The sequence below is a fragment of the Hippocampus zosterae genome, chromosome 18, assembly GCF_025434085.1.
Source record: "Hippocampus zosterae strain Florida chromosome 18, ASM2543408v3, whole genome shotgun sequence".
Lineage (NCBI taxonomy): Eukaryota > Metazoa > Chordata > Actinopteri > Syngnathiformes > Syngnathidae > Hippocampus > Hippocampus zosterae.
This window is the reverse complement of record NC_067468.1, coordinates 13445225-13465852: the sequence shown is the minus strand read 5'-3', so window position 1 is coordinate 13465852 and position 20628 is coordinate 13445225. Positions and strand designations below refer to the sequence as shown.

The 20628-nt window shown below is 47.5% G+C and overlaps 1 protein-coding gene across 7 annotated transcripts in view; it reads right to left on the bottom strand.

Moving 5' to 3' along the window:
* LOC127591348 (probable E3 ubiquitin-protein ligase HERC1) overlaps window positions 1–20628 on the bottom strand; it is a 29943-nt gene that overhangs the window by 5990 nt on the left and 3325 nt on the right. The window contains exons 3-62 of one of the 7 annotated variants that reach the window (XM_052051386.1): window positions 19852–19947; window positions 19604–19786; window positions 19295–19507; window positions 18818–18916; window positions 18647–18743; window positions 18425–18568; window positions 18222–18349; window positions 17925–18069; window positions 17677–17848; window positions 17466–17603; window positions 16941–17106; window positions 16734–16859; window positions 16418–16645; window positions 16180–16332; window positions 15856–15988; window positions 15402–15605; window positions 15131–15325; window positions 14840–15013; window positions 14507–14624; window positions 14143–14260; window positions 13886–14072; window positions 13461–13749; window positions 13357–13390; window positions 13241–13286; window positions 12897–13135; window positions 12570–12755; window positions 12362–12482; window positions 11758–11998; window positions 11525–11694; window positions 11236–11388; window positions 11051–11160; window positions 10771–10866; window positions 10443–10610; window positions 10015–10254; window positions 9847–9930; window positions 9489–9714; window positions 9133–9415; window positions 8121–8803; window positions 7562–7775; window positions 7207–7376; window positions 6789–6872; window positions 6400–6586; window positions 6202–6329; window positions 5735–5949; window positions 5413–5666; window positions 4999–5051; window positions 4733–4927; window positions 4386–4551; window positions 4090–4324; window positions 3628–3853; window positions 2931–3196; window positions 2721–2848; window positions 2394–2524; window positions 1995–2222; window positions 1724–1851; window positions 1387–1586; window positions 1131–1245; window positions 910–1038; window positions 656–754; window positions 50–508 (exon numbers count right to left, since the gene is read on the bottom strand). In XM_052051386.1, coding sequence (XP_051907346.1) covers window positions 50–508; window positions 656–754; window positions 910–1038; window positions 1131–1245; window positions 1387–1586; window positions 1724–1851; window positions 1995–2222; window positions 2394–2524; window positions 2721–2848; window positions 2931–3196; window positions 3628–3853; window positions 4090–4324; window positions 4386–4551; window positions 4733–4927; window positions 4999–5051; window positions 5413–5666; window positions 5735–5949; window positions 6202–6329; window positions 6400–6586; window positions 6789–6872; window positions 7207–7376; window positions 7562–7775; window positions 8121–8803; window positions 9133–9415; window positions 9489–9714; window positions 9847–9930; window positions 10015–10254; window positions 10443–10610; window positions 10771–10866; window positions 11051–11160; window positions 11236–11388; window positions 11525–11694; window positions 11758–11998; window positions 12362–12482; window positions 12570–12755; window positions 12897–13135; window positions 13241–13286; window positions 13357–13390; window positions 13461–13749; window positions 13886–14072; window positions 14143–14260; window positions 14507–14624; window positions 14840–15013; window positions 15131–15325; window positions 15402–15605; window positions 15856–15988; window positions 16180–16332; window positions 16418–16645; window positions 16734–16859; window positions 16941–17106; window positions 17466–17603; window positions 17677–17848; window positions 17925–18069; window positions 18222–18349; window positions 18425–18568; window positions 18647–18743; window positions 18818–18916; window positions 19295–19507; window positions 19604–19786; window positions 19852–19947 — 10596 coding nt within the window. The remainder of the gene's footprint in view (window positions 1–49; window positions 509–655; window positions 755–909; window positions 1039–1130; window positions 1246–1386; window positions 1587–1723; window positions 1852–1994; window positions 2223–2393; window positions 2525–2720; window positions 2849–2930; window positions 3197–3627; window positions 3854–4089; window positions 4325–4385; window positions 4552–4732; window positions 4928–4998; window positions 5052–5412; window positions 5667–5734; window positions 5950–6201; window positions 6330–6399; window positions 6587–6788; window positions 6873–7206; window positions 7377–7561; window positions 7776–8120; window positions 8804–9132; window positions 9416–9488; window positions 9715–9846; window positions 9931–10014; window positions 10255–10442; window positions 10611–10770; window positions 10867–11050; window positions 11161–11235; window positions 11389–11524; window positions 11695–11757; window positions 11999–12361; window positions 12483–12569; window positions 12756–12896; window positions 13136–13240; window positions 13287–13356; window positions 13391–13460; window positions 13750–13885; window positions 14073–14142; window positions 14261–14506; window positions 14625–14839; window positions 15014–15130; window positions 15326–15401; window positions 15606–15855; window positions 15989–16179; window positions 16333–16417; window positions 16646–16733; window positions 16860–16940; window positions 17107–17465; window positions 17604–17676; window positions 17849–17924; window positions 18070–18221; window positions 18350–18424; window positions 18569–18646; window positions 18744–18817; window positions 18917–19294; window positions 19508–19603; window positions 19787–19851; window positions 19948–20628) is intronic. The other 6 variants (XM_052051389.1, XM_052051390.1, XM_052051388.1 and 3 more) reach the window with 6 other exon arrangements.

The window sequence follows — 20628 nt, the reverse complement described above, 5'->3', positions numbered from 1 at the left end:
CACTCATTGAGATTATCATCTGCATGTCATAAGATGAATTGTGGCCTACCAGGGCCTTTGAGATTTCATCCTCATCCCCCTCTTCAAATTCTCGAACCGCAAAGGACTCTGGGAAGACAATGCCGCTGGCGATAGCCTCGGCACTGCGCACGGTCGTGGCGTAGGTGGCCAGCCAGCTCCACTCGGCCGGGCAAGATTGGTCATCGGGGTTGGCGTGATGAGGCGGGCACGGGTAATGGCACAAGTGCTCCTCGATGGATAGACCGACAGCGAGGCAGGCCAGGCTCTGCAGGAAGGCACTGTGGACTAACTGGTCACCGGCGACCACGTGGGCCCGCTCGTAGGCATACTGCTCTTGCAGCAAAAGCGGCAGCCTCTCCAGCAGTACTGCGAAACAAGGTGCCCGATGAAGACCCAGGATGCCCTGGCTTCGAAGGACCATGCGGCAGGAAGCCAGCACGTGATTCTGAGTGATCCAGTCAGGGGTGCAGCAGATCAACAAGACATCCTGGGCGGGGAACAAATGCAACTGACAAGTTAAGCAATAATTATCTCCGATGGAACTTGTAATAATTAAACTCGCAACTGTGAGACAAACATGCTAACCACTAGCTCACTGTGATGCTTACATCAAATTTTATGAGTCAAAAATTACCTTCGACCTCCCGAAACAGGCGACAACGCCCATTTTGGGGATCCACGTTGTACTGACGACTGATCCCAAGCCTGTAACAGTCTGTAACACTGAACCATCCTGCAAAAACATGGATAGGAATGTTACGAGAACTACAGTGAAATTCCACTTGGAGAGAAAAAAGTTGAAGAAAACAAGCAACACGCAAAAAAAAAACAACTTGGGTTTATTGTATATGCCGTGTTTAACTGCAGCGGCGACTCAAACTCTCCGACCTGTAAGGACCAGATGTTGAGTAGCCCCCCTATCCCTCCAGAAACCAGAGCCAGACCGCTGGAGCAAAACGAGAGCGACTTCACCGCTGTGATGTGACCGAGGAGGACAAACACACACTTTGCACTCTCCTGAAACACAACAACCTTGCTGTCAAAGTCCCGATATTACATATTATTTATATACTGCCAAAAAAAAAAAAAGAAGAAGAGGCTAAATATACCATGACATTGGCGCTTCTATGCTCAATCGAAGATCTGTTCAGCGTGGCTGGCAGAGGCACAGCAGCACTCCCTTGTGGCAACGTCCACACATGCACAGAGCCATTCTGACAACCTCTGGAAAAAGAAGCGTTACGGTTACAAAACTGAGATCATCTTAAATATTTTAAATGTGGTAAGACTCCAAAATTAAACCCACTGGAGCGAATATTTACACTTTGGTCAGCACATTTTAAGACTCAAGAACATGAAACTCACGCCGCGATCATGAGCATGGGGTCCGGGGCTCGGCCGGCGAGCGGGCACCACTCAGCCACGTTGACCATGCTGGAATGCGCGAGGGAGTGGAAGGTCACCCAGGCGCCCCCCGAGCGTCCCAGGATCTTCAGCACCTCGGATCTTCCTAGACAGAGCAGCAGATGCCCCGTCGGATCCCACTTGAGGGAAGTCACACCGTCCTACATGGACAGTACAATTTAACTTGAGATGAGATAAGACAATTACATTTTTTTTAAACTTTGAAGTAGGGTTGGGGCATGAATCCAATTTCTATGTTTCCCACCTATACAGGTAAATTATATTCCTGTAACCACACCTGGTAGATGGACAACAACACCAATGGCTCATTCTCATAGGTCTCGGTAGTCGCCAAAAGAACTTTTCCACTTTGGTATCCTACTGCAAATGGCTTTTCTTCACTGTGCCAGGCCACACACTGCGGAGCTAGAAAAGACAGGAGGACAGGAATGCCCCGTTAAATATATTGTAGGAAATTGACATGTCAAGATATACACAGAATTTTGGCGGAATAAATATGAGAAGGGGGGAACACTGTACATAAAAATTTCATGGTCGTGTCGCCTCACCCTCCATCCTGTAGCAGTGGGTGAGCTCTGTGGTCTTCACGAGCAAGTCGAGCTCCTGCATGGTGACACGCAGCCAGCAGACAGAGCCGTCCAACCGACCCACCAGCAAGCTCTCGGTGGGTCGGATTTTGTAAGCTTCGGGCTGATCGAGAAGCCATAAGCTAAATGCTGCGGCCCAACACAGCGCCGTGACCCGAGATGCCTGAGCCTCCGTGTGACAGTGAGAGCCTGGAGACAGTCAGAAGGACATACAAGGCAACAGCTGACCGAAGTATCCCAAACGGATTGTTATGTTCAGAATGCACTTTGGTTGTCTATGATCCTGCATCTTAATCAACCTTTGTTTATAATTTGTTACTGTTGAGGGGACAAACGAGGCTCCGGCATTGATATGTTTACCTCTGATGTTCATGATGGTGATGTGTTTGTTCTCTGGGGCTGCCAGGAAGTCTCCGCCTGTGCTCCAGTACACAGGCGATGACACGTGATGACATCTGCCTGCCCGCTCTGAACTCGTTCTGTCTGTTTTACTGCAGAAAAGAAGGCCAAGGAGAATAAAGTCTTTTTGTGTGTGTGTGTGTGATACCACCACCGAACACTACCAATGATGGAAGAAAAAAAAATACACCACTGTAAAATATAAATTTCGAACAGAAACACAAACATGCAAAGTAGCAATATAAAGTGTTTAAAAATGCAGTTCATTTCAAGTGCAACTTCTATGACCTGGTGATGCAGGAGAAGGTGGTATGCAACTGGGCGTTGTTCTCACTGATGCTCCACAGCTGCACCACTTTATCCTGGGAGCAAGTAGCCAGCAGACTCTGCTCATTGTTCCACAAACAAGTGGCCACCTAAACAACACCAAAAAAGTAACAGCCATTATTCACTCATTTCAACGCTCCCGGATACACATACAAACACACACACACACACCTTATTATAATGTCCTTCGAGCCTCCTAACGGGACATTTGCGTAGATCGCCAACGAGATCGCTGTAGGTCTGGGCTCGTGCGGGTCCGTCTCGCCCGGTTGTAGCCAAAGCCTGCACCAGCCGCAGCGCCGCCCACTGGCGGTGTTGGCTGCTCAGCATGGCAGACAGGACGCACGCTGCCAGAGCGTTGGCCAGCTCGAGAGGACCCACTCTTGTGCCGCGGTGGGCGGAGGGGCAGGTGGCAGACAGCCCCTGATGTCCTGCATCTTGGTTGGAAAGATTCACGTATTTAATTTCATTGTGTTTGTCCTAATTCATCCATATATCTATTTTCTAAAATGCTTGTCCTCAATAACGTTGTGTGTCTTAATGATCTGATGCTATGCTGGGCCCAGATTTAGAGGACGTGTGATATAGCGTCACCCATTTGTCGAAGATACCAGTTTAAAATTTGGAAAGTCCCCTTGTGTGAGGTGTCAAATTCAGGGAGTGACGGGGGGTGGTCATGCTTGGGATTTATAAAATACATAAACATTTTTCGAAGAATACAAAATATGCTCTCTCTATGTGGCTTATAACTACTGCTGTAAAACACACAAACAAAAAAGAAATGCCCTCACGGCGGCTAGTGAATCGAAAACCTAGAGAGTCGAGCGCTCGCAAGCCACACTACCATTCATCTGTTGAAATGACTTACCGTGAGTCTCGTGTTCGGCCTTGTCGGCACCGTAGCAGTGAGCGCCCTTCTGTGTGAGCAAAGCCACAAGGCTCTGCGTGACCAGAAAGGATGCCAGGTGCTCGCTGCAGTCCCTCGCCTGCTTCTGCTGCTGGGTCACAGTCGACACCAAACTGACTGTGAGACACGGTTGCTGCTGCACATCACTCCTGGAAATATGCACTCCTGTAGCCGCTGCCATCAGATCCTACAAGAGCATTGGAGGGTATTTGGAAACATAAACAATTAATAATCAATGAACCGTTCACAATATAAACAATAGATTATGGACTGGCAACATGTCAAATAAGTATACTGTACCGATACATTATTTAATATGTTGTAATGGGAAGAACAATATGAAATAAAAAAAATAACTGTATACGGTTAATGTCACACAATCACCTCAATCTGACTATAAGAACCCAGTGTGGCAACACCAACCTGAGTGCATATCTCCACCAGCTGTCTATAAGCGGCGGGGCTGTGGGACACGACAGTGCCTATAGCTGCCGTCAGGAAGCTAAGGCAGCCGGAGTTGCCGCGTTCGGAGGTTGGCCCCATGCCGCCAGACTGCCTGTCCGCGCACGTGTTCGCCCTGCCCGCCGCGGCAAGCGTCATCAGACGCACAAGGATGCGGATGTCTGCCAGACCCAAGGATTCCAATCCACTGGACGGACTAGTAAGGGAGAAATGAGGAATAGCTACATATTTAACCAGAAGAACATTGCTGGACTTACCTGCAAGCGGTCTGAGAAAGGGCTCGCATCACCATGCTGTACGCAAGCAAGATCTGAGCTGTGGAAGTCACTCTCCTAAGCGCTTTCAGTCGGTCGTGACAGTCCCTAAGTGATATGGCCTGCTGCCCGAGACTCAAGGAGCTTTTCTTTCCCACCACAGCGTCTCCTAGTGGCGAGAAAAAAAATATTGGTCAAGGAGTTCTTTTTGGAAAAGTACTGTGCAGTGAACTCCAACCTACGCAGAGTTAGTCATTCTCAAATGTTTTGAAATCTATCCTCCGTTACTCATTAAAAAGTTACAATTTAGTAGTCAGTAAAAAGGACTATCACAGTGGTAACTAGACTACCTTTGGGATCATCCCTCAGGGGGTCCGCTGAGCTATAAACCGTAGCCCCCAGTGGATCGGGCTCAGTGAAAGCGATGGGGTCCGGCACCAGCTTCTTTTCAGTCAGGCCGAGCGGTCTCAGCAGAAGCCCAAAGTCCTCCAGTCCTGTCAGTCTGTCTTCGTCACTCTCATCATGATGGTTAATTTCCCAGTCGTCTGAGCAAAGAGGCGCGCTGCTCACGTAAAACGAAATGGAGTCGATGTGAGTAAAAAGTACCCCTACTCACCATCAGAGGTGCTGTCCAAGCGGCCAATCAGATCACTCGTCAGGCCTTTTTTCCTAAATTAAATAAATGAGGCGACAACAATGAGTAATTCAAATGAGGGGCGGCGCCTCATGAAGGAAGAATCAAATTTCTAGCGGAAAGTCAGAGGAAGTTAGCATACGACTAAATAGTGTCTGGCAACTCAAATCAAGACAAAACCGCAAATCCTCCAAAATCCTGGACTTTCTTCTACATCATCTAGTATTATTGTTTAAATATAAATTAAAATATATATGTATATCTTTACTGACACTGAAAAAAAAAAAAGGATCCTCTCAAATAAACAATTCATCACAAATAGGAGCCTGGTACTTTCTGCAATCTCTACGTTTTGAGGGAGACGATGGCATGCAATTTCCTGCGGGTTTGTTGTACCTTTCACTCCTGCAACTCGGATCGCTGGCGGCGAGGTACTTTTCCCTGCAGGAAGTGCAAAGGAGGTAGAAGGGGAAGTTGGAGCCGCACTCCCCTTTGAACCAGACGTCCACGTAGGAGCCGGTGCTGTCATAGCCCTTGCGCGCGGCGCTCTGGCCGCAGCCGGGATGACGGCGCTTGATATGGTTGTTGAACTGCAAGGTGAGAGTGTTGCACAGCTCGCACTTCACCATTGGATTGTGTTCTTCGCCGCTCTAACAGAAAAAAATGGGAGTTGTTTGATTTGACAGCTTAGAGAGAACAGGGTGCATTAATGTGTCACCTCCACTATGTGCAGAGTATCTCTCTCCAGGCTGAAGAAAGGGGTGAGCAGGTCTTCGTAGGTCTCCTCGTGATACACGTCATCCATGTAGCCAAGCTCGGACTCCTCCGTGGAAAAGGGGTGAAACTCCACGTATTCGGGCCAATCGCTTGCATTCTGTTGGTATAGCTGTGGGATGGGGTTCGGTGACGGCAAATCTGAAGAGACCGGAATTCCTTTCAATTCAAACAGAGAGTAAAAACAATATTTGGAATCAACAAAAAGTTTTTGGTATCCAAGTATGAGCGCCTGAATTCATCTTCTGTTGCCTCACTCAAGTACGGTAGTTCAAAATGGTTTCGCAATGAGCATTTCTCCCCTACTTGCATTGTGTTTCGATTTCAATGTTGGGCCTTAAATGTTCCTGATCGATTTTAATTTTTATAACAGCCTGCTGAGGCAGCACACCAGAAAGGTCGAACTCTGACCTGCCCTCTGAAAAGACGTCCTCTGAGTTGGGCCTGAACGCCGCCGCCTTGCTGGAGGAGGTCTGTTCCTTGTCAGGTGGACATCTAAAAAGTTCTCTCGCTCTATCCAGTCCAAACCGGGCAGCAAGCTGTCAAAATTGAAGTCAGTTGGCAGTGCGGTTTTATTGATAATGAAATCATGTTTCGTGAATTACAGACCTCTCAGTGGGTTGACTCGCGGGGCGTTCGGGGCACTGCACTGTTTCAGGACCGTCAGAGGAAGGCGTGTCAGGCTCACCCTCATGTCTGAGTAACTCGGTGGTCTGCTGCTCATCCGTTTGTGGGTGCTCCAGCATCCAGCTGGCCAGCACCTCAATGGTCCGAGAATCCAGCTCACCCGTTACATCTATGGGAGCAGAGTGGATTTAAAAAATATATATATATATATGGAGTTTGGGAATGTATGGACAATATGCTTCGCCGCATTTTGTGACTGTTTTTAAAAACAGAAAACAAAAGTTCCATTTTAGAAATAGATGGCAATCTTTCAATGATAAGCATGTGAAACAGACATCGTAGTGACACCTTACACAAAGCAGTGGCAGTACCTGCTGCCTCCATGGCGCAGTAGATATGTCTCATAGTGAATCCCATTTCGAGCAAGCGGCTGGTGACAAACATTTGTGTCCGCTCTGGTGGTGAGGGAGAAAAGTAAAAGTGCAAATACCCCCACACAAAAAAAAACGAAACTGAAAAACACCACCAAAGTTGAATATAGGGAAGCGTTTATGAAATAATACATAATACGGACAAAAGTGATCACTAAAATAGTGTCATACAAAAGCACAAACTGTGTCGACTTGCATTCATGGGATTTGTGTGAAGTCAGAAATGTGGGTGACAAAAAAAAAAGCTATTTCTGAGGAACAAACATTAGAAATAAGTGTACATGAATGACAGATCTGACATGTAAAAGTGTCGCTCAAACAGAACAAATGGAAGAAAGGACCAGTGGCTTGTTCTTACCCAGGCTGCTTCGCGCCTGGGTGTTGCACGGACCGGGTTCCATAAAGCTGGTCTGCTGCTCTGTGAAGGCATCGCACGAGGCCGAACTGGCCAGGCTGAAGCAGGGATGCACCACAGGCGGGGTGCTAACCAGTCCGGTCAGCGTGGGGAAGCGCGTTAGCACCATGTGTCTGAAATTAGCCACAAAAAAATATGCACCCTCAGTGTATGCCAAAAGAAATTGTAATTGCTGTATTGACACGATCACAGTATGCGACGCAATGTGAGTTGCTCTGCAACTTCTTTTCCTATGTATTATTTTTTGCATCCAATGACAACATCATCACTCTTTGAATCCCGAAACCCTAACACTCACTGAAGGAGGCTTATGGGTAGAAAAGGGTTAAATTGATCAAGACCATCCGCCTGCATGTTGGTCGGGAGGGACGAGGCCAGCTCTGTGTTCGATGACGATGCGGAGGCTCGGTTGGATTGGCCGAAAATGGCTGTGCCTTCCGATCCGACGCTGTACAAAGAGACGGAGCTGGAGGACTTGGAAATGGGCTGAGAAGTGAAATTGTGGCCTGATTCTGGAGGGGAAAAAAAACAAAATAAAACAAGGTTATGATGTTTACTTAAAATACACTGAAACTGTTGGATCATATCTTAAGGACGAAGCCAATCAAGTAAACAATTCCTACAATGGAACAGCAAGACGTATTGTGTTTATTTATGTTTGCAATTGATTAAAACAGTTCCCAGCTGTACCACAATAACATGCCTGTGACATGCTTCCATTAAAATACGCCACGGATCAATACTCATATCTCACGTTGGCTTTTGCTGGAAAATGGCAGATTTTCACCCAGGAAAGCTGCCAAGTTATGGTGGGAGAAACCCAAGTTGCAGAAGGTCAACCTAGCGGATGGAAGTACCTTTGCGTTCTCTATCCTGTAGTCCACTCAGTGCGCCTTTGTAGATCATGACTTGAGCCCTTTCCAGGTCTGCCAGAGAGACTCTCTGCTTTATGGGACACGGTCGGACCGCCCACTTGACCATGCTCTGCACCACGTACTGCAGCACGGACCTCAGCTCGGCACTCTCGTCCCATTGCCTGCCACCGCGCCCCTCGTCTTTATCCTGGTCAGAGCTTGGACTCGACAAGGTGGAATTCGGCTTGGGCCCGGAGAGCAAATGTGACAACTTCTCGCAGCTGAAAATGACAGCGAGGGATTTTAAGGCGCCGGTGAGAAGGTAGGAGACTCGAACGGCTCTGAGCTCCAAGGCAAAGGTGTTTATTTTGGTTTGCGACATTTGTAGCATCTTCCCATCGTCTTCAACCTTCTTCCAGTCCTCTTCTGTAAAGCATGTAAGATCGTCTGCCTCATCGGGGCAGTACTGCAGCTCGCCCTCTGCCAGGCTCTCCTGTGACAATTTCCCAGCGGCTGCCGCACGAGTCCCGAGCCAGCCGCGCTCCTCCAGCAACCCCATCAGGTAAATCAAATCCAGCAGCACCGTCGGTTTGAGGCCTCCCAGTCGTGCCACATCACAGCAGGTCGTGTCGCAGGCCTCAAGGGAGGTGATGGGTGTGTCGCTGGGTGACCAAGAATTTGCGGAGCTTAGTTATTCAGGGAAAAGGTTGCGAGAAGCCACAGAGACAGCGAGCGACACCGGGAAGGATTAGTAGATTTATGAATGAAGAAGGAGAAGAAAATTAGTAAGATCAAGGGGAGGGAAAAAAAACCACAAAAGAATTAAATAGAATAGTCACAAGACAAGTGTTATAAAAATTGATGACACATTTAAGCAAAGATATTCAAATACTAGAGATGGGCTTAAGAAATGGAGACCGAATTTTGCAATTCTGCAATTTGTTACAGTATTTTTGATGGCAAATGCCACATTTCTTTTGAGCCCATCCCTATTTTTAACTTTTATTTGGGATACCTGATTGAGAGGTCGGCCTCCTCCCATTGCAGTTTGGCCAGAGAGCTCTTCTCTTTTGGGACCCCCAGCAGGACGGCTCTGCGCCCGCTGGGCTTGTGTATACACAAACCTCCTGCTCGGAGACCGCCATCCACGCCTCCGATCAACGCCAGTACGGGCCATACTTCGTTGCACAAGGCAACCAGCTTGGACTCAGATAAGAGGCTTTGATGAGGGTTTTCGGTTGGATCTTTTTCACTGTCCTTTTGCTCGAACGTTGGATCGAGGCTAGCAGATGCAAGTGCTATGAGAAAAAACTTACAATGAAAGTTCTTAAACCAGACCAAGAGGTTCAATGAGTTAGGCTTGTAACCGACCTGGGGCGAAGTGTCCCATGTGGTCCTCCTTCAGCATGGGTCCAATGAGCTCCAAGTTGGCATGGATGTACTGGTTGATGTGCGGCGTCCACTGATCGCACTGGTGGAGCCGGCGCAGGAGCTGCACCGTGCACTCAACGAGGGCAGTGCTCTGCGGGCTGCACAGCGGCTCGCCGGGTACCAAGTTACTGGGCATGCCTCGCATCTGAAGGTCCCCCAGCGTCACCTATTAGGAATGTGTTAGTCTGCTTTACGTATCTATAATCTGATGCTGATCGGCAAGAGCCCTGGATAAAATCGCTGCTTAGGGACTAGGGATCTTGGTTTAAGTCATCTGGTGGGTAAAAATTATAGGTACCTTCTCTCCTGGATTGCTGCTGTAGAATAACACACAAGGGTACAGCTCGGAGGCAACCACGCCTTCAAACGCTAACTTTGGCTCCTGGCATCGTTAGACAGACAGGATGAAATTAGGAAATATTTTCCAATAAACCGGGGTGATGCTACCAAGACTCCACAAGCAGACCTTGTCGTTTTTAGCGAACGACACAGTGTGAGCTTCCATGTCCAGAATGCAGGTGATGGTGTCGCCCTGGGTGAATGACGGCAGCGTCCGGACCAGCTCGCCGCTGTGGTACAGATTGCCACTGTAGGCGCGATACAACCACATGTCAGTGGTAGTGTGGTGGTTGAAATCGTGGACAGGCCAGCGTGACACGCCCACGCAGGTGCCCTCGTTGCCTCGATGTTCTTTGGCGATGTGGAACTGTGGGAGGTGGGAAAAGTCAGTTAGCAACCACAACATGTTTTGGTTTTTTTCCAATGTACAGCCCAATGGAAAAGTATTTGACTCCTTCTCTGTGTCTCATTTATTTTGCATATTGATTACACTAAATAAATACATCATTCAGAACAGGTGCAAATATTTTTTCATGGCACGGTTGGTGCGTTTACCTTCCAAATGAAACATCCGGAGGTGATGGCGGTTGTCGCCAGGCCATAACCTTTTCCACCAGTGCCATGCGAGAGGATGTTCCCACTCTCCAGGGAGCAGCATGTTATCTTATGCGGGTCAAACGAAAAATCTCCGATGGGAATACATTCGTCAATGCTGCCGGAATTCTACCATAAGAAAAAAAAACAAAAAGCACAGATTTGTACATTTGTACATTTAACAATGGAACCTGTAATCAATGATAAATGATTATTAAGGGGTCACAAATTGTTTCTAAAAGGTTGAAAGATGACAATACTTTTGACGACAGAATTTTGACGGATTCACCTCGGAATCCTTTCGAGTCGTATCCTTATGTGTCACGTCGGCAAGGGGCTCCTCCCACATGTAAACAGACATCAGCTCAAAGAGGAGTTTGACAATCTACAAAAAAAGAGCAAATAAAACCCATTACAACAGTCAAATTGAAGAAACATCTAATGAATGCTATGAAATCTAAATTCATAAATATGCTTTACTTGCCAGTTTGAAATATGAAATCACTATGGCACTTATCCCATTATTCCAATGATAAACCGAGGATAATGCAGTATTTCCCAGCGCCTACCTTCTTAACATGTTCAGGCTCAGAACAAGCAGGCAACAGTCGTTCCAAAACATGAAAGGCCAAGAGCTTAGTGCGAAGATTCTGGAAGCATGGGGATCCTGGCGAGCAAAGAGTGTAAATTAATATAAAACTATCTGCAGTCGAAAAATGTAATAGAAAATAATTTGTTTTCCACTTGTAATTACCTAAAGAGCACTTGGAAGAAATAATGGCCATGAGCGGGTCCACCCACTTAATGAACAAGGAGAGTGTTTTCATTACTCGTGAAGACAACACCCGCCTGAGGAATACCAAGAAGTCGGCAAGCTGACATTCAAGCACTCGGCTGCTTTGTGATGCTGGAAGAGTGAAAAAAAAAAGTTACTTGATGGTTAGCTAGCTAACTAGACAATCAATTAACCGACTGATTAATTTGTTAACCACTCAACTGGCACGATAAAGATAGGTACATTGGTAATAAACCATTTTCCACACCTTTTAAATTCAATCCGTCCTCCTCCGCCTCCTCCGTTACTGTTGTCTCTGCTTTTGCAATCTCTGCCGCTTGCTGCTGATGGAATGCATGCAGTACGTTTTGGAGATGCTGACACATTACCTCCATGAGAGAGTGGGAAATCTCGAGAGGAAGCAGATCCTCACAGGAGCTGAAAGCACATGGCTGTTTTCATCCGCTCGGCTCCTTCCTCAAGGGAAATTTTAAGACTTACCTGGAAGTGACTGTAAGGATCTGCAGCAGACGCGTACACGCGAGCTTGACAGCGCCACTCAGCAGTGGACATCCTGACGTGGAGATGGCGAGCCAGCCCTGGTTCATGAGGGCGCAACTGTTGTCAGTCAGCATGCAGAGCAGGTCCAGGATGCCGCGTTTGACCACTAGCACCAGGTCCACCGGCTGGTAGCTAAAGTTTAGTGCAAACATGGTGGCCAGCAGGAGGTGTTGGCACGAACCTGAGAACGGATGATGACAAAATTACTGCAGAGGAAAAATAATAAACACAAATATTACACATAAAAAAGCACACTCGCAGTTTCAGGCCTCCGCCAAGGGTCAAACTGCTACATAAATGTCTGTAATCTAGTGCAATGCTAGTTTTTTAGAAATATTGATTTCAATTGATGGCTTACAGATTATTTGAGATTTTCTTAATGGTCTGGAGGTTTTGTGGGATAATAACCAGCATCGTGACTCGGATAAACAGTTTTTTTTAAATCAATGAGGCATTAATTTGAGGTGACCTTACTCAAGTTGAATTTATTCTAGTTAAGAAGATTTGGGGGTTGACTTCCCTTTTACTGGTGGAGGTCACAAACCTGGATGTTTTCTTTCATGCAGGACCCTTTGTCTGAGGACATGCAACACTTGCTGGTAGAAAGCATGTGCTGCAGATTGCAACTCCCTTTGCTTGTCAATAGCAGCCGACTGGGTGCCAGCCTGGATGGAGAAAATGCATTAAATATTAATGCAGTCATGGCTTGGAAACAATGGTGACTTTATTGTGATCGTCACAAAGGTACACACCGTGTAATGGCGCATTTCATAATGAGCCCCCGCGTGGGAGCCCATGATTAGCGTTCCCAAGGCAAAGCAGCCGGACAGGAACTGGAGCTGCACCGACTGCAACAAGGTGGGACAGTGCGGAGAACAGCTCTTCTCCTCCATTTTGGACAGGAAAGATGACATCTGACGGAAGGCCTCCAAGCGCATCTGACCAAAGCAGACACACAGAGATTGAGCTAAGTCAAGAGCTTCTCTTAGTTAGCCTTTTCTACTCTTAAAAAAAGTTGTACTTTGCTCCCATTTTGTGGCATCAGTAGGCAAACCTTTTCATCAATCTGCTCTACATACCTCAGCCCTCTGTTGTTGCTGGAGGATCGCAAGGGCTATAGCTTTGGGATCAGCTTCAAGGAAAGCCTGGTTGGGCACTGTGAACTGGAGCATGTTGCCGCACACAAACCGGAGCGCTTGGTCCAGGATCAGCTGGGTGTTGTCGCCCAAATTGGCAGTGGCCGGGGAAGATGGGCTGATGCACTGACGCAGTCGATCCCAAGCATCTCTCATGATGTCCAAAGAGCAGAGAGGCAAATCTTGGATGGAAAAAAAAAACACTTTTTAGATGATATTTTTGGTGTATGGCGCTAGCGATACATGCTAGCTATCAAATTAACGAGTATGGATTAAAACATGCTTACCCATTTTATTCTTGTATGATCCCAAGGAGGTTTTTGATTGGTCAGACTGAATGAAAAATATGAGGTGTAATAAGAGAAGTCAAATGATAATTGAATTTAAAAATAAAGACATTTACCTGCTGTCTGAGACCAAAGGATTGTGGAGCTGTCCTGGAATGTTGATTCATGGGAACATACCGTTAGAAAACAGCATTTTTTAAAAACGAACGCAGATTTTTACCTTGTGCTAGCGTTGGATGCCTGACTGTCTTCCCTCTCAGTGGGTTCTGCCCAGGCAGGGTGGACCCCCAGTAGCAGGAAGAGGCAGCGGCGGACGAGTAGACGGCAGGCGGCGGGGAAAGGCAAGCTGTCCTCCTCTAACTCTCTCCGGTTCTTCCACTGCTGTCTGGGATCATGGTCTCTGTGGGGGCTGACCGGGCTCTCCACAGAGGTCCCAAAGGACTCGTACACAGTCATGTTCTGTTGTACCTGCATGGCCTCGCGTGTTGCCATGAAGGACTCCAGGACTTCTGTACAGACAGGAATGTTGTTGCGATTAAATCTAAAACCCTTCAAATAATATCAGTCAAACGTTGTACAAGTAATGGGAATGCAAGCGGATACGGTTGAATGTCATGGGGGGGGTCTAAGATCCGTTTCTCTAACCTGTAAGATCGATGCGATTACTGCTCAACGATTCCTCCACCGCGTTGTCATGGTCCTGGTTGTGGTTGGCTTCGGGGGGTGGCGGCACCTGCACTTCCCGGCTGCATTGACCTACAGACAACCGCTCGCGTTCTTTCACAACAGGAGCTCCTGGCTCCTCTGACGCAGGACTCTGACACTGAGAGGTCTGCCAACACCCAGAACAACAACATTATATGTATTCATTCAATATAGGGTCTTCATCCAAGTGGTGGTACCTGTTTGGCAGCAGCGAGCACCTGCGAGGTCCTTGGAGAGTTTTTGTGAGCCAACAGCGATATTCTGATTTTAGAGACGCTTTCAAAGACATCTAACAGCTTCTTGCAGGGCTCATATCTGAAAAACAACAGATCATTACATATGTTTTGCAATAAATACACACACACACAAGGAAAGCCATTTTAAACTAAAGAGAAAAACCTTTCTGTGGTCAGAAGCATACAGTTTTGAATCAGAAACACATTTGCTGCCGTGACTTAAGTACTACATATGAGACGGTAACAAAAACCATAAAAAATGATCTAGACAATTTCAAATAAAATACAATAAAACGAAATATACAGAGGACATTGTGTTCCCGACCTGGCCTGCCAGCAGGCTTTATCCGGTATCCCTGTGTGTTTCAGAATTGCTGCCAAGCTGCAACGACAAACGGCCTCCAGCAAACTGTCGCATGAAGATCCTCCAGTCTCCCACTCTGCTGTCACAGCAACAAAGACCAGTTTGCATTTTTTTAAACAGATACCAGGGTACCCCTTAGATGGCATGAAAGTGATTGACTACAACTGTTTTGAATTGAAATTAGGGTGCTGAAATTAGTTATACCTCAAATTACGTGTGACGTTGTGGAAGTGTCCCCCCATATGCATAATCGCCACAAGGTCAGGAAAAAATGACAATCAAACAACAACGTACCTCTGCCAAGAGCGTAGTCCTCCATCTTCTGCAGTAGGCACCCAGCGGGTCCTCTGGTGGATCCCAGCGCCACCTCGAGTAACATCAGAGATTCCTGGTTCAGGCCCAGCTCGGACAGCCTTGAATCGCTTCCGCCCAACAGCACTGCCTCAGTCAGCCATGCCATGCACGAGTCTGGAGGACAATATTGCATTCATGGAATAAAAATTACCGTAAGAAGATCCATCCTTTTTGAGCTACTCAGACAAATATGTAAGTCGGAAAAGGGGATGCATTGAATATTTATCTTACCAAGCTCCTCATAGTCCATCTCAAGGCCGTTGCGGAGGAGCACATTGGATAGCCAGAACTCGGAGGTTCTTTCCTGGGGGGAGGGCGGCAGGCCTTGCATCATCCCGCCAAGGCAGCGTCCAACTGCTAGTGCAACAGAGCGCTCCAGATCCAACAGCCAAAGCCAATCGCACTCCTCTGCTTCCTCCTGAAGTTCTTTTTTTTTTTTTTATCCAGGTGATTATGTCACTAGTCAGCATGGGTGATAATTCTTAGCGCAAACACAACAGACCTGAGGGGAGTGTCGAGTCCTCTGCCTGCAGCTCCTGTTGCTCAAGCAGGCTCGTCTCCGGCAGCAACTGGTTGAAACTGTCCAGGTCCTCCAGCAAGTCCAGCAAATGGCCAAGCAGAGGCTGGACCGTGCTGAGGGGTAGCAGCAGAAGCGAGTACATGACCTGACACAGCAGGCTGCCTGCCATGGAGTTGTACAACACCACTGGACAACAGAGAAGCGGGAAAGGTGGAATAAGAATGGACCAAAAGAGAGATCCACCAAGAGGCCACTTTATAGAATATTAACAAAAATATCAGAAAGCTTTATGAAGACAAAAAAAGCACACAATGCACCCTTTAAATTAAATTGGATATTCCACTTGGTTCAGATGCCCGACACACCCAAATGTGGATATGTGGTTTAGATGATGGATGGATGGATCTCCTCCAAATGACTTCAGGCGTGTCCTTACCGTGCAGCTTCTTCATGATCTGCGTGTCGATGAAGCTGTCCTTCAACAGCTTCGTTGATCTCCTCAGCGTCTCCGCGGCGCATGAGAACATCAAGTGAAGATGCTCACCAAGTAATTTGACACTGCTGTCGTCCTGAAAGGAAGTGAGAATAGCGGATGTCAATGTTGCTGATTCATCAAGCCAACTCTTGGGTTGAACAGTGCGATTTTACAGTGAATATCTAAAGAGAGTAAGAATTTCCTCTGTGGAACAACTGTGAAATCATGGGATGATGATTTTTGTTCATCTATTAGAGGGGAGAAGAGACAAAACATCCACAGTACCTCGGGGCTGTAGTGAATGTAGCAATGGGCAAGCATGTGTTTGTGAAGTCCAGAGAGAAGCTGGTGAAAGTGCGAGGGAGGCTCAGACTCTCGTTGACTATCACTCGATAGCAGCTTATCACTGTTTTTCTCTAATTCCCCAAATGCTCGCTCCTATATGAACACGCACAACACTGCAGTGAGACGCAGAAATCCACAAGCCGCATTGCTTTCAAAGGGGAACAGTGTTTGTTCATACCGTGTAAAAGCCAATACTCAGCAGAAGGGTTCTGAGAAGCACCTCTGCTAAGTGGAAAGGGTCATACGCTTCGGATGAGGCGGAGGAGGAGGAGGGCGGTCGGGCAGATGGGGTGGGCGTCAGAGGTGGCACGAGGTTCGCCACGTCCCCGAAATTGCTGTAACCTAGCAAGGATGCCATGTGACTCTGGTCTTGGAGGCTGCTGAGGACCATGTCCAACTGCAGGCGCTAGGAAATCCACACAAACAATTTTAACGTGTGTGTAACTACTTGTGCCAATATTTTTTTTAATCATACAGTGCACGATTGCACTTACTTGTCCTTTGGAGAGAACATTTAGACTCTGCGGACCCTGAGGTAGGAGGGAGAGGAGCAGCTCTGTCCGTTCCCTCAGCGGAGGCAGAAGCAGCGAGGCGCCGATGGAGAGCGTGTTCATGACCGCCTGCACTCACAGACACAAAGACAAATGCAGAGACTTGTCCGCCCTACGTTCATTTGATGACATCATGACAAGCAAGGGTACCTGCTGTATGGAGTCAGGCATCTTGGTGTCTATGAGTCTGAAGAGTAGGTTCCGCAGGGGCCTGCCCTGAGCCCCCAACACCATAGCACCGGTCCCCCCGGCATGAGCCAACGACAGATGGATGGAGAGCAGTTTCATGCACAGCAAAATGAACTGATGATGCTCCCTGGGGTAACAGTACAGAGTGTGCTGCTTATGTGACAAATGTTTACTTTTGCAGAACTAATCGCAAAAATGTCCTTCGTTTTTGACTATGCCAATTAATAATAATACAAGAGCCTTTGCCGTAGATTTAGATTTAGATTTAGATTTATTTCGGTATTAGGCAGAAGGACATTAAAACGGTTGTCTGGAAGTTGTTGTCGTGAAAATTCAAAAACAACTAAAACCTAACCCTCATGAAAATTCCAAAACTACTATAACCCTCGTCGGTCCACTGTATGTTGACAGCGCATCCGCACTCCTTCAATTCCAAACCATTGACACAATTTTTACCAATCAATTCCTACATTACCATCCACATACCGCTTGGATAAGAATGGCGCCGGAGGGGCGTCGTCGTCCCCGATGCCATCGCAGTAGCTTTCGAGGAAACCGCGCAGGTAAGTAAAGGTACTCTCCTCCAGGTCCACACAGAAAGGCCTGTGCCATGCCACTAGTTGCCTGGCAAAAGAAACACAACCACCCACGTTACACATACCTATTAAGACTTAAGTAAGACTTAAGAAAGTCTTACCTGTCAGTTGGTACCGCAGTCCAAGCCAAGCTGTGGGAAGTTCCCGCCGTGATCTGCTGAATGGACACCCCCTCCAGGCCAAGCACTTTCTTGGGTTTGGTAATGGGCGTGGAGGTGTGGCCTTGCCCACACTGGCCCATGGTGTTGTTGCCCCAGGCATAAACTTCGTTCTCTGCATACAACGCAATAGCAGACACTCATTAGATGAGAAATGCATTAAAAGAAACTCGGGTCAGTCTTTATCGTACCGTGCGACAGTGCCAGGCAGTGGCTGTCCCCGCATGAGATGTCGATGATCTTGGTGATGCTCAGCTCCTCTATGAATCGGGGTCTGAGGGAGGTAGTCTCGGATGACCCGCACCCTAGACACGAGCCGCAGCCCCACGCGAACACCTTGGATGAATCACACAGAGGTGATCATTCTAGCATCTGGCTGTAGTCGTAATACCAGTAAAAGCTTCGGTTTCAACCTGCCATTTTAGTTTTTGTCAAGAGATCAGAACATTCCTCTCACCGATTCAACCATGTCCAAAACAGATTCTCACCTGTCCCGCAGAGGTGAGTGCCAGAGATGACTGACTGCCAGCGCACACTTTCCTGATGATGCACCCGTGCAGGCCTTCGATGATCTTTGGCCGATATACTCGGTTCGTGTCGCCGTGGCCGAGTTTACCTAAAGGGCGGCAGCTACGTTAGGGCACAAACGCCACGGCAACGACTCCAGATGCGGTAATGGTGACGAGCATACCGTTGTCGCCTCCTCCGAAGGACCACACAGCGCGTCCGTCCTGAGCCACGGCGATGGTGTGCGAGCTGCCGCACGCCACCTGCCCCACGCCGCTGATGTCCTTCACCAGTGTGGGCGTGTTACGGCTCTGACTGTCACTATGGCCTGCGTGATAAAAGCGGAAAAGAGAGCGGATGATTGCTAAGATGCTACGAGAGTTGCAAAAAAAATAAAGTCTCGCACCGAGTCTCCCAAAGTCCCCTTCGCCCCATGTGTAAAGCTCGCCGTCATTGGTTACGGCGGCACTGTGCCTGTAGCCAGCAGACACACACACGACAACCTGGAAGAGAGACGGCAAAATCGCATGTCAAAATGTCTCCTTGACCCATTTATCCAGAAAGCACACTTTCTCACTTTGCCTGACAGCGGTCCTTGGATGATTTTGGGGTATTTCTGCGTAGCACTGTTGCTGTGACCCAGTTTCCCATATTCTCCATCACCCCAGCTGAACACCTAAAAGACATTTTGAAAATCAGATGATTGATAGAGGGAAACTGAAGCCGGGATGAAGCGAATTCTACCGAGAGAATATTACAAATTCACATGCAGTGGTACCTTGACTTGCAATGATAAATCATCCCGTGACGAAGTTTGTAACTCAATTTTTGAATGCCAAATCAATCTTCGCCAATGAGATGAATTGAAATGCCATTAATCCGTTCCACCCACCCGACCCCCTCCAAAAGGCCATTTTTAATGAAGAAAATAGCAATGTATTGCAAAAAAAAAAATATTTGCTACCTTTGTAATGTGCTTTTGTAATTGTAAGTGTAATTACAGATATAAAATGGCCAAGCTCTTTCATCTCAATATGAGAGATTATTCTCTTACCTCTCCCTCCACGGTGATGGCCAAAGTGTGACCGTCTGATCCCTTGGAGGAGGATACCTTCTTCATGTTCCTATGAGGCTCCAGCACCAGTTTTTTGGGCATGGACTGGTTGTTGGAGTCACCCAGGCCCAGGCGGCCGTAGCTGCCTTTACCGCACGCCTTTACGGCGCCGTCAGCCGACACGGAAAAGGTACAGTACTGGCCGGCTTCGATCTGAAAGAAGTGCAGAGCGCTAGACTGCTTTGTTCTACGTATTCTCGCCATCTGATAATTTAGACACGTTTTGTTATTGTGCTCCAAGACACACACCATTTGAGCGTCGCTGAAGCCCTGTGTGGGTTTGGGGAGCAAGATTTTCTCCAGCGTTCCTTCTGCCAGCTGATGACTGCTGTTGCTGCCCCACACATACACCAGGACGGCTTCGCTGCTGGAGCCGGCAGCGTCTGAGTCGGCGCTGCAGGAGCACAGGCAGAAGGATGCCAGGTTACAGATCTGCAAAAGACAGGGAGAGAGTGAGCTCCTGAAAAACTTTGGCTTAAAAAGACCGAATCTTATACCTCTTCGAAAAGACAGAGGGCGGCCTGAGACAGACAGCAAAGTCCGTCCGTGTCCTTTTGGAGCACTGGAATGTTGATGGCGTCTCCACGGAAACCCTGGAGGATAAAATGATGATGTTAATGGCTCCTTGTCATTAAGTCATGAAAATATTTAATAGTATTGTTCAAAATGCTTTTGACTCAAATGTCAGAAACCTATTCTCATTCATTCATTCATTCACCTTCCTAAACGCTTGATCCTCACTAGGGCCGCGGGGGGTGCTGGAGCCTATCCCAGTTGTCTCCGGGCAGTAGGCGGGGGACACCCTGAATCGGTTGCCAGCCAATCGCAGGGCACACAGAGACGAACAACCATTCGCACTCACACTCACACCTAGGGACAATTTTTAGAGTGTTCAATCCGCCTGCCATGCATATTTTTGGAATGTGGGAGGAAACCGGAGCACCCGGAGAAAACCCACGCAGGCCCGGGGAGAACATGCAAACTCCACACAGGGAGGCCGGAGCTGGAATCGAACCCGGTACCTCTGCACTGTGAAGCCGACGTGCTAACCACTGGACTACCGGGCCGCCCAGAAACCTATTCTAATTCTTATAAATATTTCTATTAATATTTATACACTAAAAAAACAAAACAAATACAATTTTTTTAGATTTTTAAAGACAAATTTCACAATTTTAGCATTATTACTTCTAGTATTGCTCTAAAATCAATTTGAATATTTTAAAACTGAACATTGTATGGTATAAAACATGCAAAAAATATTCTTGTAAATT